This window comes from Tursiops truncatus, chromosome 8 (assembly GCF_011762595.2).
Source record: "Tursiops truncatus isolate mTurTru1 chromosome 8, mTurTru1.mat.Y, whole genome shotgun sequence".
In the NCBI taxonomy this organism is placed as follows: domain Eukaryota; kingdom Metazoa; phylum Chordata; class Mammalia; order Artiodactyla; family Delphinidae; genus Tursiops; species Tursiops truncatus.
In genome coordinates this window covers 4,660,148-4,678,580 of record NC_047041.1, presented here as the reverse complement: position 1 = coordinate 4,678,580, position 18,433 = coordinate 4,660,148, and the positions used below count along the sequence as shown (strand labels likewise).

Below are 18,433 nucleotides of genomic sequence, written 5' to 3'. Positions count from 1 at the left end.
AAATTAAATTAAAATTACATATATATTATAATGCTTTAAAATGAAGTGTTATACTTTGGTCACATGTAAACACGGCTCCCTATGAGTGCTGACTCTTCTCAAAATTCAAATGCATACCAAAAATGCAGAGGTTCGCCTTTGCTAAGAATAGTCCAAAGAACGTGTAGCTGGTTAGGGTAGCAATTTGAAAGGCAGAGATCACTGGTTACAGCAGCATCTGAATAAGCGACTAACCTCCAGAGCTGTGGATTCAATGGGACAACTTTCAGTTAGAGGTTTACATCCTGAATTTGAGAAGAAAAGGAAAAGCCCCTCACTCTACAGGCATACCTTTGTACTTCATTACACATGAAGAAACAAAATCCTTTCCAGGGTAACATAAAGAAAACCTCCAGTTTGAAGCTTTCAGCACCAATACCATGTAATAAAACGGAGCAGTGAAGTGGATTATGACAATAAAACAGGGGAAAGGCAGAGAAGCCATGAGTGGTATGTAGCTCCGCAAAATCACAGCACCCCACGTTGCTGGAGCGTCCAAGGTGCTGAAACGCTGCCCGTTCCTTCTGCACCACCTCTGCAAGTCAGCTTCCTCCCAACCACTCATCACTGCATAGGAGCTTCTATTTCTCTAGCTGTCAGCAAACTGTACCAACTAAAAAACTGCTGTCAATGCCCAGCTGGAAGACCACTCTTCACCTGTGCGGCATTCTCCTCATGCTCTGCAGCCGGAGGCCACACGTGTGAGCTTTCATCTTTGGAATCCATCCTTTCTTTGCTGGACAGCGTCCTGGGCACCTAGAGCAGCTCGGGGTGAAGGACAGTCATCTGCCTACCACGTGAGTGTTCATCAAGGACAAAAAGGCCTCTCTGCAACATGCCTGAAAAAAGAGAGAAAAGGACCCAAGACTTTAACTAAATGAATGCATTTTAAAAAATTACAGTTTCAACCACAAAAAGGGGGGGGGAAGCTTTGTGAAAGATTACACACCTGGGCAAAAAGGTAAAAATGAAGAAATTATTTGGAATAATGATGCAATGTATTGCATACTTGCTCTGCTCTGGGCACAGTTAGGTGGATGGAACCTTCATCACAAATGCTGACGGCAGTCCTCTTAGCTCTTCTGAGAAGGATGAGGCCCCCAGATGCTAAATGCAGGGAAGTGCTGGGTTCACACCAAGACTCGCTGCTGCTCGGCCAGCTCGTCCCTCCCTTGCACACTTGTTTAAAATATTTTATTTATTTATTTAGGTTGTGTCAGATCTCAGTTGCAGGCACACGGGATCTTCACTGAGCCATGCAGGATCTTTTCGTTGTGGCACACAGGCTCTTTCTTGCGGCACTCGGGCTTCTCTCTAGCTGTGGAGTGCGGGTTTTCTCTTCTCTAGTTGTGGTGCGTGGGCTCTGTAGTTTGCGGCACTCAGGCTCTCTTGTTGAGGCGCGAGAGCTCAGTAGTTGTGGCGTGCAGGCCTAGTTGCCCCAAGGCATGTGGGATCTTAGTTCCCCAACCAGGGATCGAACCCAAGTCCTCTGCTTTGGAAGCCGATTCTTTCCCACTGGACCACCGGGGAAGTCCCTGCACACTTGTTTAGACACTGACTTCCTATACCACCAACTCAAAATGAACAGCAGAATAATAAAAGTCACAAAACGAGGAAAAACTGGCAGGCAGAGGGAGCTGAATTTTCTGGGCCACAATTTGGTGAATACAAATATAAACTCTGTTTCCCATTCGGTCCATACAGGGGTGATGAGTGAGCAATCAAACATCAACTAAACATCGATGCGCACAAAATTTACATCTTGAAACATTATTATTTTCCAAAATAGATGTTTTAATCAATCTTCCCTTCTGATGATGATAAAACACGACATTTTAAAGGTCACATGAGATCTGCTGTTTATCAGGGCAGCCAGGCCTGATACACCTCCTCCCACCAGCCCATTAAATAGCAGGACAGGAAAGGCCAAACTGCTCAGAACACCATTCAACTAAAGGTCAGAAAGACCACTGCCCAGGGATTGCGCTGGTGGTCCCGTGGTTAAGGCTCTGCCTTTCAATGCAGGGGGCGTGGGTTCGATCCCTGGTCAAGGAACTAAGATCCCCAGTGCCTTGGGGTATGGCCAAAAAATTTTAAAAATAAATAAATTGCACATCTCTTTAAAAAAAAAAAAAAGACCACTACCCAGAACCCAGCCAGAATTTTCTCCATTGTTAATGGAAATAAGCTGAGAAACGTTCTTAGGCTACACATGCTCCAACCTCTGAACCAGAATAAGGCCTATAGAAGAAAAAAAGAAACTGGAACACCCAATGTCAGGGCCTAAGTCTGGGATACAGGAAAGCCATGTCCAAACAGCCTGAGAGCCTCTTTGGAGCCACTGAGGAACCTGCTCCTGCTTGGCTGCAATGCTACCATCCTTACCCCCGCCCGAAGGCACCCCACCACACACACGCTCGCCCTGCACACACCGGAGGGTCCTGGAAAAGATGCCCGTGTCGCCAACAGGTGACTATATAAGCAAAGGGGCTGGAGGCACACTCTCTGGAGAAATGGAAATGTTCTCTATCCTGCATCTAGACTGGGGGGTGGTTACGTGGGGAATTCATGTGTCAAAAGTCATCAACCTATTCAATTAAAATATGTGCATTTCATCATGTGTAAATTATACCCTATAAAGTTGTCTTTAAAAAAAAAAAGCATGCCTTCCTTATATAATGGTACTATCTAAGCACAGTACAAAGGTGGTCAGAGTGAGTTGCACAGTATGTGAATTATACCTCAACAAAACTTATATTTTTTAAAAAAGGAATAAAAATATTAAGAAACTTAGGAATAAATGTCACCAACAATATAAAGATCTATAGGAAGAAAATCACAAAATTGTACAAAAGGACATAAAAGGCTCAGTATTACAAAATCATAAAATGTTCCACATCAGAAGTGTTTTTAAAATTTTTTTTATTTTTTAATAATTTCAGACAGAAAAGCAGCATAAATAGTACAGAGAATTCCTGTACTTCTTCACTCAGGTTCCCCAAATGGTAACATTTTACCATGCTTACGTTATTATTCTCTCTCCTTCTCTCTCCCTCTCTCTCTTTTGTTTTTTTAACTTGAACTATTTGAGAGTAAATTGCAGACACAAAGCCCCTTTACTACTAAATTCTTAAGTGTCTGTTTCCTAAAAACAGGACATTTTCTCACGTAACCACAGTACTATCACAATCAGGACGTGAACATGAAAACAGTACTATTACCTAATTTACAGACCACATTCAACTTCTGCCAATTGTCTGATTACCGTCCTTTGCAGAGAAGGAAACCCCTTTTTTCTGGCCCAGGATCCAATCTGGCATTGCACACGGTGCGTCCCGCGGACACGTCCCGTCTGTCCCCTCTGATTGGGAACAGTCCCCAGTCTTTCCTAGTTCTCCACGACCTTGACATTTTGGAAATGCAGAGGCCATTTGTTTTTCAGAAGGTCCCTCAATTTGAGTTTGTCTGATGTCTCTTCATGGTTAGATTCAGGACATGTATTTCAACAGGAATTAATACCACTGAAGAGATGTTATGCTTTTCCCATACAGGAATTTGAGATTTTTTTTTTTCAACTTAGTTTGTCAATTGTACAATCACTCAAGTGCACAAGGGGACGCAGGGAGGAGCCAGGCAGGCTCACCCCTCACGCTCTGGAAACACACCAGCCCAGGGTGCCTTTCTTATTTGTTTTCATTTCTAGAAAGGTGCTTATTATTTCTCTCTACCTGGAATCCCTTATCCATTCTTCAGAATCAACCCATACCATCAATTTGTTATCTATTCTTCCAAAGATATTTTATGCATATACAAGCAAAATTTAAACATTCCATGCCTCTGCAACCACACACAGCAGCATGCTATTGATTCTATACAAAGCAGCATCTCTTTTAAACCTTATTTATTCCGTATAATATCATACCCTTTACGTTGTTCCATATCCATATAGCATTTCCTCATTCGTTATTACAGCTGCATCATTTCATTATATGAATATATCATAATGTATTTAATCTTGTGTTGATAAACAGGTTGTTTTTAATCTTTTGTGATGAATGCGTTTGGACATACAATGTGCTATACCTTGAATTCTTTTGAAGTCTCTGAGGGATAATTTGGAGTCAGTTACAGTGGCTGTATGACGGTAGAGTAACTATCAGTTTCTGAACTCCAGCACTGGGGCTGTCCTCTCCCTGTGCCTAGCGTGCGAGGGCCCAGGGGACACATCTGTGCAGAGGCAGAAGGCAGTACAAGAGGCAAAGTGGCTACGAGCTTGGGCTCTGGACCTGGATTTCGGTAGCAATTCTGTGACTTAACTGACCTCAGGCAGAGCAAGGACAGTCTCTAAATCCCTCTCCTTCCCTGTAAAATCGGGATCATAAGGTTACTGACAGAACATGAAATAATGCACATAAAATGCTTAGCACAACGCCTGCTCCATGATAAACACTCACACACTAGATTTTTAAAAAAGGTTCGATCATATTGCATTTTTCTGTCTAAATGTCTGCCTCCCCGTCTCAACTCGAAGTTCCTTCAGGTCAAGGAATATGAGTAACTCTAGATCTGTCGTGTGGCATGTCCTTGATCATTTGTACAGATCGGTCGTGGTGGGAAGAGAGAAGACACCTGATCCCAAAGGGGGTGTCCAGGGATGACTTCTCAGAGAAGGTGAATCTTCAAGGATGAACAGGAACAAGAAAGAAGAGATGGGAAGGGACAGGATATTTACTCTAGACTGAAATACCTTTTTTCTAATCTTACCAAAATAAGGAAGTATACATTACATGACATAAAATACCAGAGACTGCAGAAGGCAAGGATAAAGGGGGAGAAAAAAAATGAAAATAACTACTTGGCAGATGGGAGCAAAATAACAGAACAGTTCATCGACACATAGGAAAGCCTGCTAGTAAAATTTAGCAATACAGATGTGAAATACTGCCCACAGTGTCAGCTCCCAATAATTTTAGAATACTGCTAGCACACAAAGAAGCCCAAGATGGTGAAAATTCTTGGACTTCCCTGGTGGTCCAGTGGTTAAGAATCTGCCTGCCAATGCAGGGGACATGGGTTCGAGCAGTGGTCTGGGAAGATCCCACATGCTGCAGGGCAACTAGGCCCATGTGCCGCAACTACTGAGCCTGCGCTCTAGAGCACGTGAGCCACAACTACTGAGCTCACGTGCCACAACTACTGAAGCCCGCGTGCCTAGAACCCGTGCTCCGCAAGAAGAGAAGCCACTGCAATGAGAAGCCCATGCACCGCAACGAAGAGTAGCCCCCGCTAGCCACATCTAGAGAAAGCCCGCAGGCAGCAACGAAGACCCAGCACAGCCAAAACAAAATTAAATTAAATTAAAAGGGCTTCCCTGGTGGCGCAGTGGTTAAGAGTCCATCTGCCAATGCAGGAGACACAGGTTCAAGCCCTGGTCCGGGAAGATCCCACATGCCGCGGAGCAACTAAGCCCGTGCACCACAACTGCTAAGCCTGCACTCTGGAGCCCACGTGCCGCAACTACTGAAGCCCGCATGCCGTAACTAGGGAAAGCCCACACACAGCAACAAAGACCCAACGCAGCCAAAAACAAAATAAATAAATAAATTTATTTTAAAATACATTATAAAAAAATTAAACTAATAAAAGATGGTGAAAATCCTTTAATTCAAAAAGTGTCTGGAATCTAAAGCAGTGATACAGAATACCCAGTTCTTGTTCTTTAAGATATATTGATACTTATAAGACCTATTGAGCTCCTGTAACTAATAAACTATTCAAAACAGTGTGACATTCTGCAATTATTTATTGTTTAATAAATTGTTCAAGAAAACTGAATTTTAGGTATGACTATGCTACTAAGTAAGTCACTTTAAAATCCTCTAGCATCAGCTTCCTTAACTGTAAAACGAGAGTATAAAGTGGTTTCTAGCCTTAAGCTTAGAAGGGAAGCAGCAGAGTATAGTAGAAAATCCACAGACTCTGAGTTGAACATCCGGGCTTCCCCAATGACTCAGCTACTCAGTAGTTACATCCTTCGGCCAAATCACTTAAACACCTTGAGCCTCGATACTATCCTATGTAAAATGGATATGATAATTACCTACTGGTGTTACAGTGAGAGTTACATGATATATGTAAAAATCCCAGGCACAGATTTAGCACATGGTAGTGCTCAAATGTGTCAACTTTCATATTTTACTGATGAGCTATAAGAGCTTCAGAATTTTCAAAACATTTCATATTTTTTTATTTTATTTATAAATTTATTTATTTATTTTTGGCTGTGTTGGGTCTTCGTTGCTGGGCACAGGCTTTCTCTAGTTGCGGTGTGCGGGGGCTACTCTTTGTTGTGGTGCGCGGGCTTCTCATTGCGGTGGCTTCTCTTGCTGCAGAGCGCGAGTTCTAGGCACACGGGCTTCAGTAGTTGTGGCACACAGGCTCAGTAGTTGCGGCTCACGGGCTCTAGAGCGCAGGCTCAGTAGTTGTGGTGCGTGGGCTTAGTTGTTCCATGGCATGTGGGATCTTCCCGGACCAGGGCTCGAACCGTGTCCCCTGCATTGGCAGGCGGATTCTCAACCACTGTGCCACCAGGGAAGTCCTCATAGTTTTATAAACCTAGCAATTTATCAAATAACCAATGCCCTGTACCTGAACTTTCTTCATAGCAAGGCTTGTCATATTTGATTGCCTTTTTTATTATTACTTTTTTAACTGCACAATTTATAGAACCCTGTTGATCTTGATTTATGAGCGAGGCGGAAGGATGATTCCAGGAACTGCCTCAGCACTGTCCAACAGGCAAGTGCTGACAGGCTCTGTGAGCTAGGGACAGACTTCCTCCGCTCGTCTTCTTGACCTGAAAGAACCCGAGATCCACAAGCTGTACCTTGTCTAGAAAATGGCCACCTACCTTCCTTCTTTCACCCACTGTCTAAAATGTTAGAGACTTCATTTCCAGGAAGAGAAGCATTTCTATCCTCTCTAATGATTTCATTCAACAAATATTTATTAAATACTTATTAACAACAAATATTTATTAAACATGCCAGATACTGTTCTAGGTCCTATATATATACATATGTGTTGTAACATATATGTATATATATAGGACATATATGTTGATAGCATATACATATGTAACATATGTATATGTTACATATTATATATATATATATATATATATAAATGAATGGTGTTATATAATTGAAAGTAGGAGCTTTGGCCTCAGACAAATCTGGGTTCTATGCCCCCAAATCTACCATGTGCTTACTAGGTGTGATGTCAGTAAGCCACAGACTCATCCTCAGTCTCCTCGTTGGAAAATCCAAATTATCTGCCCAGCATGGCTGTTGTTAAGACTTAACAGTCTGCATTTCATCAAGTCTCTAATGCACTTTTTTTCACCTGTTAACACTTCTGAATGAGGGGTCTATTTTACAACACTGGTGTCCCACCGTCGCTCTCACCCAGGTGGCAGGGAGGCTGTGGATGCCCTGCCCGCGTGTGTGACCTTGCTCCCAGCCCTTCATTAGTTCTGTCCTCGCTTCACTGAGTCATGTGTGTTGTGAGCACCAGACACCCTGCGTGTAACTGCCATTTTAAATGCAAAAAGATGACACTGTAATTTGGCATTAAAACTGAAAGGCATGGGAACAGCAGCTGGGCACAAATTTGATTAGGGAAGCAAATATCCATCACTGGAAAACTGACCTTGCCCAACAAACCTATGGGACTTGGGTATAAGAGACAGCGTCGTGAATGATGCTGCTTTGTGCAATGTTATTACTGAGATACGTGGAAAGACAGGCCTGCCACAGGCTGAATAAAAAAACACCGGGATCAGAACTCCCAGAATGGGTACACGCTGTTTGGAGGAGATTCCTGGTGACAGCAGTGTGCCCTCTTTTCAGAAATGCTGTGTCCCCAGCACTCTTGATGGTACAGAGACATCGATGACCCTGAGCCAAAAGTGATTCTGAAGAGTCAGCCTCTGAAAGCGACAACATTTTAGGAATATCTTAAACAATTCATTTCACTTATATTTTCCCTTTTATGTATGCACGAGTGATGTGATAAAAATCTATGCCTAAATAAATCTAAAAGAGCTCTTTCAACAAGTATCTAATAAAAATTCTAAGTACCAAAAAGCACTTGAATCAGAGTTTAATTGGCAAGGCTTTTTCCTTTTGTAATGATACATAAAATAATTGTTGTTTCTTACCACCAACATCTTAGATTCAAGACAACGTGATAGCATTTGGGATCACGTAGCATAATGACGAACATTCGCGAAATGGTAGCAATTCTTTTCATGCTTTGTGAACATCGAGCATAAAAGGTTGAGCAAGAGCTCTGCTCCCACGGAGCTCACAGTCTAGTGGGAGGGATGGGCAGCTGGCTTCCCAGCTCACCGGGGATGCCTGCGTGGTAAAAAGGACAGTGAGGAAACGTGAGGGGGAGAAAGAAGGAAAGAGAAATGCCTGCCTTTCCAGCCGCTGCACTAACAAGGCTGGCCCGGAGCCAGACGATGGAGTAGCCCAGTGACCCAGCCTCCACATCGCCTGCTCTCCTCGTAGTTCCCACCCCACAGCCGTATCCCCTCACCATCCACCAGCCTGGTTCCCACCAACACCGGCCCTTTTGGGCTGAAAGAAGCCAATTCTCCAGAACCACTCAGGACTTGGAGTCGAGAAGCTCCCGTTTCATCACCTGCACGTAGAGGTGGAAGAAGAGGCCCAGATCCACCTTCAAAGGTAGATGTGCACCCGGGATGACAGGATGAACTATAAATACAGTATCACTTTAAAACGTTGTTATAGGCCTTCCCTGGTGGCGCAGTGGTTGAGAGTCCGCCTGCCGATGCAGGGGACACGGGTTCGTGCCCCGGTCCGGGAAGATCCCACGTGCCGCGGAGCGGCTGGGCCCGTGAGCCATGGCCGCTGAGCCTGCGCGTCCGGAGCCTGCGCTCCGCAACGGGAGAGGCCATAACAGTGAGAGGCCCGCGGACCACAAAAAAAAAGAAAAACAAAAAAACAAAAAAACACACATTGTTATAGATAGTTGTTAAATTCCCCGGGATTATGGCACATTGTTGGACCTCAGAAACACTAAGAATGCAAGAGAGGTTTCTGCACTGGTGAGGTGCCTTCCAGATGCATCGTTCTTTACATGGAAGGAAGTGCGCCACAATCCAGACAGTACACTTGCAAATCAACTTTTCTGGCTCATGGCAAACTAACCAGCAGAGACTGCTAACTCCTTCCTTGAAATCCTACACGACACACGCCATAGAAAGAAGTTAGAGGGAGGCTGATAGACTTGCAAAATGAATATAAAAACTGTGAGAAAGAAAGTGGAGGAGGTGGCTTTGCAATCGTGGGAGGGAGCTGTGGGGGAGCTCAGAACAGAAGGGGACCAGCCAGCAGAGCGGCGGTGAGGAGGCAGATTTCCTTCTCCTTCTCTCCCTGCGCTCCTGCTGCCCAGCCTGCAACAACCGTCCTGCAGTGCACAAACTCAGCAGCCAGCCCTGCGCGGCCAGCGGTAGGGAGACCTCAGGGCCCGTGAGAAGGCTGGGCGGGGAACAGACACCAAGGCCTGGAGGCCAGCCAGCGCCTCCCCTTAGGCCTAGGGCAGCAGTGTGCACCGACAGGAGGGTTCTCCCGGGGCAAACAGGCAATGGCTGGGCCCAGAGGCTCTCTGGCCTGATGTACAAGCAATTGCTTGTTTTTGTTTGCTTCGCCTTTCACCTTTCTTGGAATGAACAGGCACAGCTATCTGGTGACTTTTGCTGACCCAAGTATAAAAAGAGCATCCTTCAGGAATGCTCACATAGAAATCCGTCTCCATTTAAGGGAATGCTGCCTGAGCTTGCTTTAGGCTAGTTACACTGGAATAGGCACACAGCCACTGGAACCGCAACTTGGATTTGCCATACTTATATGAGAGCAGGCTCGGGATTCAGACAGCCTGGCTTAAAATCACAGATCTGCCACTCTTAGCTTTTGACAATTGGTTTACTCTCTCTGAGCTTCAGTGTTCTCATCCGTAGGATAAAGAACGGAAGGATATTAGCTGTGTAACAGTAGAAAACGACTGTAACTAACGTACACAATACAAAAACACCCTTATGTCAAGAAACAGAAAGGACACCTTCTGAAGTCATATTTAAGATTAGATTCCACTTGGTAAGAATGATTTCACTCTATGTAGAGAGGGGAAAAAAAAAGAAGAACATGTTCATTAAAGCACTAACATAAAAAGGGAAAAGAAAGATTATGGGGAATCCAATTCTATGACACAGAATAATAGAATTGCAGAACTAGAAGAGAAATTCCAGGCCCATGGTTCTCAAATATGTTCACAAGACAGGACCACAGTGTTCTTTGCCAAGCACCATGAAACATTAACATATATATTTTTTATGTCACAAAACAATATTAGCTAACATTTGTATAGCACTTACTACGTGCCAGGCATGTTCTAAGTACTTTACATGTATTGATTCATTTAATCTTCACAATAACCCATGAAGCTGGTACATTATTGTCTCTACTTTATAGGTGAGGGACAGAGAAAGAGAGAGATTAAGTGATTTGCCTAGGGTAACAGAGCTGGTAAGAGCTATTATGTGGCAGAGCTGTGATGCCCAGAAGCCCAGGCATGTGGCTACTGAGCCCATGTGGTGGCCACCATTCCACCCTGCTTCTCGTTCCATAAACTAAGATTACTTGACCTGTGTTAAGATTCCAGCATAAATGGCTCCATTATATGAGCTATATAAAAATCACATCCAAGCTTATTTTATAATTTTTTTAAACTATCAGATTAAGCAAGACTAGGTCTTCCCAAGTTTTCCACTAACTTTTTTTGCTACTTGTTCATTTGTCACCTCCTAGTGCTGACTAAGGTGATTGGCAGTAATAGCAACAAAGAGTTAATGAAATTTCATGGGACAGAAGCTCAAAATAAAGAAAATTCTATCCTTTATTTTTATTTAAATGAAAAACCACCTTGGTCTAGCTCTAGAACACTACTGTTTCGGGGGAGGGTACTTTGGAAACCACTCGTCTCGGGCAGCTTCCGTTTTACAGAAGCTATCATCCAGCTCAGCGCTCTGGCACTGTGGCCATGGCATGCCCGAGGGAAGACAGTACTCAAAGGCCAAGCTCAGGACAGGATGTGCCACTGTGCGCCAGCACCAGTCTGAGAAGTATCACTCATCAACTCCTTCAGCTGATTTAATGTCACGACAGCTGACAAAGTTGTTTAAACCCATATCCTCATGATTCAGAAGACATAACAGGACAGAATCACAACGAGCGCTCTGCTCTGCACAGCTGGTCACCACTGCACAACTGAGGTGCTACAGTAAATGTGAGAGCTATAAAATCAGACCAAGCAGACTGGAAATAAAGGGCTTCTACTATATCTAAGTGCCCATCGACAGATGAATGGATAAAGAAGCTGTGGTACATGTATACAGTGGAATATTACTCAGCCATAAAAAGGAATTGAAATAATGCCATTTGCAGCAACATGGATGGACCTAGAGATTATCATACTAAGTGAAGTAAGCCAGACAGAGAAAGACAAATACCATATGACATCACTTATATGTGGAATCTAAAATATGACACAAATGAACTTATCTACTAAACAGAAACAGACTCATGGACTAGAGAACAGACTTGTGGTTACCAAGGGGGAGGGGGATGGGAAAGGGATGGAGTGGGAGTTTGGGATTAGCAGATGCAAACTATTATGTACAGAACGGCTAAACAATGTCCTACTGTATAGCACAGGGAACTATATTCAATATCTTATAATAACCTATAATGGAAAAAATATGGAAAACTCTAGATACATATATGCATGATTGAATCACTTTGCTGTACACCAGAAACTAATACAACATTGTAAATCAACCATACTTCAGTTAATTAATTAATTAATTAAATGTGGGAAAAAAAGGCTTCCACAACGTTCACTCATTTAGAATGGCAAGCTGAGATGTTACATTTCATTGATTTCTGGAAGAAGTAGTTTTGGAACTCAGAAGGGAAAAAAAACTGAACTTGGTTCTACATGGTGAACAGGAACTGGTAGAGGAAGTAACAATGGACAAATAACAAACGTATACAGATTTCAACACAAATTCCCCATTCTTGCTGAAAAGGGGAAGCCCAAATAATCCATCCCATAGTTTCTCAATTTTAAAAATTCACAACAAATTAGTATCTCCATTGAGAAAAAATGAAACTGAGGAGTGAAAACTATCTGCAACACCCTCTCCTTGCCCAGCAAGGTGCCCCGCGCCCCGGCAGACACTGTTTATTCTAGCTTCACCCCAGCCGGGGGCCAGGGGGAGGGCTAGCGCGGGACCGGCCTACAGTTCACAAAGGACCAAGTGACCACAGACAGGGTGATGACTCCCCCGCAGTCCTGGGTCTGGTGGGCCTGAGGTCCCTCCGTTTGTCGGAGCCCAATTCCATCTGAAGGGGCTACTATGACCCCAGCTAAAGAGCTCCTGGAAACCTACAAGTGAGGGCGGAGTAGTAGGACAAAAATATCGTTTTTTTAATTCCACGAGGAAATAAAGTAAGCACAATTCCAGTGAAGGGAAGTACACCTAAGGAACTAAACGCTTCTGAAAAAATAACCAGGGAACAAGGCTTTCAGAAAGGCTTTCAACAAATTGTTAAAATTATAATAATAAACTTTTGACTAGGTTCCAAATAAAAAAGGGGTTCTTAATTAAGCAGTTATGGATTTGGAATATTTCCATATAAGCAGAGAGGTCTAAGGGTAAAGATAAAGGATGAAGAAGTGATCATAATGGGGTCCTCCAGGTATTTCCACCGATGCCATTCACATTTTACATTTGTTATAAGTGTTGGCAATGAAGCAAATAGTGAAAAGCACAAGACTGCAAAAAAACTCCAGATAAAATTTTATGCCACTGGGGAAAAAAACTCCAGAAAAAACCTTCAGAAACTGGGTCGTGAGCAGGGGAGAATGGCAGATAAGTGTCGGTGTAAGCTGCACTTTTAATATTATGAGACTGAACTACCTGTTACAGTCTAAAAACTATTGTAGAGGGACCTCCCTGGCAGTCCAGGGGTTAGGACTCGGTGCTGTCACTGCCGGGGCCTGGGTTCAATCCCTGGTCAGGGAACGAAGATCCCGCAAGCCGCACGGTGCAGCCAAAAATTAAAAATAAATAAATTAAATGAAATTAAATTAAAATAAAAACTGCTGTAGAATATATCCTAAGTAACTTTTCCTAATTTGTTTCTGGCCATAAACAAGGACAACACTGTGTAACCAGAAGAGAGCTGAACGAAGGTTTTTTAAAAAAACACAGAGTAGAAAACACAGGATGACAACAGCAAGCAAGGAATGAGGTGTGTCAAACAGGCCTGCAACGGTCACCTCGGCCATCTCTGCCTCTCCATGTGTGTCCCTTTGCCTTCCACTTCTCCCACAGAAATCTCCACATTAAGCAATGATTCCTCCTACTTTTCTTGTGCACACAAAGGGCTTCAGAGACTATCAACTAAGGGTTCTCTTCTTTGAAAGAAGGTTATTTTTTCCAGTCAGGGCTGTGGCACTCCTTTCTTCATGCCTCAAAAGATGCATGCAAGCAAATCTTTCTTTGTGTCAACCCAAGAAACACAGGCTTTATTTTCCTAGTTCAGATAAGAACTTTTCATGCACCAAAAGAAAACAAAGATTGATCCTCCCATCCCATTTGATAGTTTGTCAGCAATGCATTTGAACCCCATCAAGTCATTCAAAAGAACTCTTACCATTCACTCAAAGAAAAGAAAAACCTAGGCTAAGGACATGCTGGGGGTCTTAGCCTAACAATTCTACATTAATATCTTTGAGAATTCAAAAGGAGGCAGCACTCAGTGGGAGTTCTAAAGAATGATAGACCTTGATGTTTGCCTTTTCCTTTTTACAAAGAATAGCTGGTTGGCTGGTAAAATGTGAAAGCGATTCCAAAGAGGACTCTATCAGGGGTCTTCCATTCTGCTGTTAAAAGATTTCAGGTGGAAACCTCAAACCGCAGTGTCTCACAGGCCTACGGAGAAGCACACAGATCATTAGTGTCCGACCTGAGGGAGGGTCACAAAGTAAAGGCATGTGGATCCAGGAACAGAAAGCCACCAGCGTCTGGAAGCCTTGTGGCACCTTTGGGAGCGGCCACCTGCCGGCCTCCACCCTCTGCCCATCCTCCCGCGGGCTGCAGAAGGGCCCTCCACCCCACCAAGCTGACTCCAGGCTGGTCGGCACTTTCTGCAGGCCTACAAGACAGAGTCTGCTCTTAGGTTTGACCTTCCGGGAGTGGCAACGGAAATTTCTAGGTAGGTGTTTCCTAGGGAGCCTCTTCCTTGGTGGGCCCGGAATTGCAATTTTTTTCTTCCCAGCAAAGTGAAACTACCAAAATCCCACTCTGCTATTCAGCTGCTTCTGGCGTGACTTGTTAGCCTGCCGGCCAGTACAGCCTAGTCTACAAATAGCTTGAGGGGAAAACCAGGGCCGGCCTTCGCAGCCCTTCACCTGGAATGTCTTATCTCTCCAGCCCCACAAAGTAGCCTAAAGCACTACCTGCTGCTCTTGTCTCTTAGTAGCCCTTTCCAACCAGCTTCCCAGCCTCCTGGGAATCAGGAAATGCTCCAAGGGGAAAAGCAGGTGCAGAAATGCAGGCACGTTTCCATAAGCATCCCCTCTCTCCTGGGTCTGACCATTCAGAACTGGCTGCCTTGGTAGGAAACTGAGGGCAATCCCAGGGGGATGAGACTGTGAAAATATTTCCCCTTTGACCTTGTGACTGTGTTTATCAAAATCTGAGAACTTGTGGACACCAGTAATGGTAGCCCCTGGTAAGAAAAAACTGTCATATGACACATCTGCTATGACAAAGTATAATCAAGATACACCCAGAATCAGTAAATAGGTCACTGATTTATCAAGGAGCAGAAAAGCAATGAGAAAGCTTCGGAATATAGGCAGTATCTAAAAATATTGTGTTGTTATTAAAATGTGATTCTCCCAACTTTGAAACTAAATATTCCTTCTTCATACACTGCAATGGAGGAAACGTCCCCAGTCTGACCCAAGCCCAGGGCTCTCCACCTGGGCTGCTGGGCAGCCTGTCCGTCTGGTCCCCTCAGGGGCTGCACCACTCTGCACGCTTCCCCACACCCACTCCTCTGCAGCATCACTGTTCCCTCCCTACTGGAACACTCACATCAGCAAATGTGCACAGTATCTCCTATCTTTACTGTGCACTTTTCTAAACGTGTTATATTTCAACAAAATGTGTACAGTAAAAACAAACTTTCCCTTGGGCCCACCTTCCTGCTCACCTACTTCTCTCTGCTGTTCTCACACACAATAAAGAGCTGGCGAGCCCACCTTCACTTCCTCGCCCCACATTCCCTCCCCAACTGGGCTTCCACCCTTGCCAACACACCACCCTGCCCCCCTGCAAGGCTGCACCTTTTAAAAGTCTACAGCCAAACCCCAGGTTCCCTCCAGGTTCTCAGCTCACTTGACCTCGGGAGCATTCACACCCTCCTTAAGCTCTTCTCTCCACCTCCTAACACTAAACTGTCCTGGTTCCTCCCACCTCTATGGCACTTCCTTCACAAGCTCACTTGCTGGCCGACCCCTAAAGGCTGCGCTGGCAGACCTCTCCTCCTTCTAGCTTTACACACTCCCAGGGCTCAGGCCAGCCTTCAGGGCTTTTGCAGTGGCTCCACCCGGATGCTCTGGCCAACATTTCAGATGGCCACCTCCTCCTCCCTATTCAGATTTCAGGGTCAGTGTTACCTCCTCAGCAGGCCTTTTCTGTTCCCTGTCTCCACATTCTCTCCTTTCACACTCTGCAAAGCATGTACCATCAATTAAGAGATGCACGCATTTTGTGCAGAGTCTGCGTCCCCTGCCACCCGCCACGGGGGAATGCAGCTGCACGAGAGCGCCCTCACCCAATGGGACAACGCAGGGCCCTCAGCACCTGGAACCCGGCCGACAGCAGAGGGTCCACAAATGCTTCTGGAATGAACGCATGGTCCAGTCTCCTGCCTTAGGAGGGAACCGCTTTCTTAACAAAACACTCTTAGGATGAATTCCCATAAATAAAAAAATGTGTCAGCATTAAAATGATGGTGCACAACTACTTCCACAGTTAAGAAATTAAGTATATGTATGATATCAATGTTTATAACTGAACTTTCATGAGCTGGAAAGAAAGAAACATGGAGGGGGAGAAAGCAAATTCCTCAAGACATTATCTAGTACCATAAACTAGCAAATCCGAATATTCTGAGGGAACTTGAACTCACGCCAACTGTAAGACTGCAAAGGTCCATGGAACTCAGCTGCTTCCCAAATCAAAATAATCCTTATAAACACAGAGTACACTGGGTCAAATATGGTATTAAAAGAAATTCTCTGAGAAGTCCACGTATTACAACCCAAGGAATAGATCTTGACGTCTGACTGTAGAATTTCTGAAGTTTCTGTAGGCATGACCTGTGTCATGCCCATGACAGCACTGTCACAGTAGGTCAGGTATTAAGAGGAGCCAACCTCACAGGGGATAAACCCAGGCTCAAGGTGGCACAGCCAAGGCTGGTGGTAGGGCAGTTTGGGAACTAGAATGTACATCTCTCCCCTCCCCTGGGGCCTCCAACCTGCTTTAGTTAACAGGATGGACAGAGGTTCAGGGGTGACCGTCAGAACCGTCGGAAATCACAGCTGGACAGTCCTCCCTCCTGTAGAGCCATGGTCAGTCCTTACACAATTCCTGGTGCCTTACCAGGACCTTCCGCTAGCCTACTACCACCCCACGTCCCCTTCCCCCATCTCTAGCATGGCGGCGTGAACAGAGCTCCAGAGTCAGATGGCCTGGGTTCACGCTCTTCAGCCACCATCCACTCACTACGTGACCAGAGACAAGTCACCTCACTTCCCAAGCCTTAACTCCCTCATCTATAGAGCAGGAACAACAACGAGAGATCCACTTGCTAAGGTAGAACTATGAAATAATAATGTGAAGCCATGAAATCAATGAAACAGAACACCATACCTGGCACTTGGGAAACAGTAGCAGACGTTCATGGTTGTGGTTGCCCCAGTTACTGATATTAATTATTAATACACCTTAACAATGCATGTTCATTCCTAGGGTTAAGCACCTCTGGCTCTTCACCTGCTATTGTGTAAGTGGAACATTCTTGAAATTCAAATCATACAGACTGTAAACTCTCCACTAACAAGAAAGGTTTTTCCAACTAAGAAAATCTATAGTATATGGAGGTTCAGAATTATAGTTGAACATAGCTTATTCACCCTCAACTTCAGCAAAATATTAATCTATATCTTTAACACTGGCAAGATCTTTTATGCCCACTAACTACACAAAGTTGCCTCTTTTAAGGATATCCTAGTTTCTATTATGCTCAGTTCTGTAGTATACTTTAATCTTCTCAATTTCATTCAAAATTCTGAGATAGCAACAGATAATAGCAAGTGTTGGTGAGTAGGCAGAAAAACTGGAACCCTCATATACTGCTGGGTAAGAATGTAAAATGCTGCAGCCACTATGGAAAACAGTCTGGCAATTTCTAAAGGGTAAACATAGAGTTACCAAATGACCCAGAGATTTGTCACCAAGATATAATAAACCCAAGGGAAATAAAAACATATGTCCACATAAAAACTTGGACACAAACATTCATAGCAGCATTATTCATAATAGCCATAAAGTGGAAACAACCTAAACATTCATCAACTGATGAACAGAGAGATAAAATATGGTACATTCATATAATGGAATATTACGCAGCAAAAAAAAAAAAAAAAAGAAATGAAATACGGATACATGCTACAATAAGAATGGACCTTTAAAACTTTGTTAAGTGAAAGAAGCTGGTCACAAAGGACCATACATTGAATGAATCCATTTATATGAAATATGCAGAAAAGACAAATTAACAGAGATAGAAAGTGGATAAGTGGTTGCCCAGGGATTGGGATGAAATGAGGAATTAAGGGGTGATGGCTAAGAGGTGGAGTTCCTTTTGGAGTTATGAAAATATTTTAAAATTGATTGTGGTGATAGTTGTATAACTGTGAACAGGCTAAAGCCACTGAATTGTATGCTTTACCTGAGTGAATTGTATGGTACGTGAATTATATCTCAATTAAGCTGTTGGGTTTTTTTTTAAGAAAAAAAGATGGGCATTTAAATCAATGCAAACCTTCTAGGAAGCAATTTGGCAATAAACATCAAGAACCTTTCTATATAGGGAGATAGATACAGAGAGAAAGAGAGAGAATAATACTTGCTACTGGAGCAAACATAATGGCATTTCTGATG

General features: G+C 43.8%; 1 protein-coding gene across 3 annotated transcripts in view; it reads right to left on the bottom strand.

Moving 5' to 3' along the window:
- Nucleotides 1–18,433, bottom strand: part of PRDM10 (PR/SET domain 10) — an 87,576-nt gene that overhangs the window by 56,616 nt on the left and 12,527 nt on the right. For 2 of the 3 annotated variants that reach the window (XM_019942060.3, XM_073807982.1), the window contains exon 1: nt 697–829. In XM_019942060.3, the coding sequence (XP_019797619.1) occupies nt 697–765 (69 nt within the window). In that variant the 5' untranslated portion in view covers nt 766–829. Of the gene's footprint in view, nt 1–696; nt 879–18,433 lie in introns of those variants that run through there. The other variant, XM_019942061.3, reaches the window with a different exon arrangement.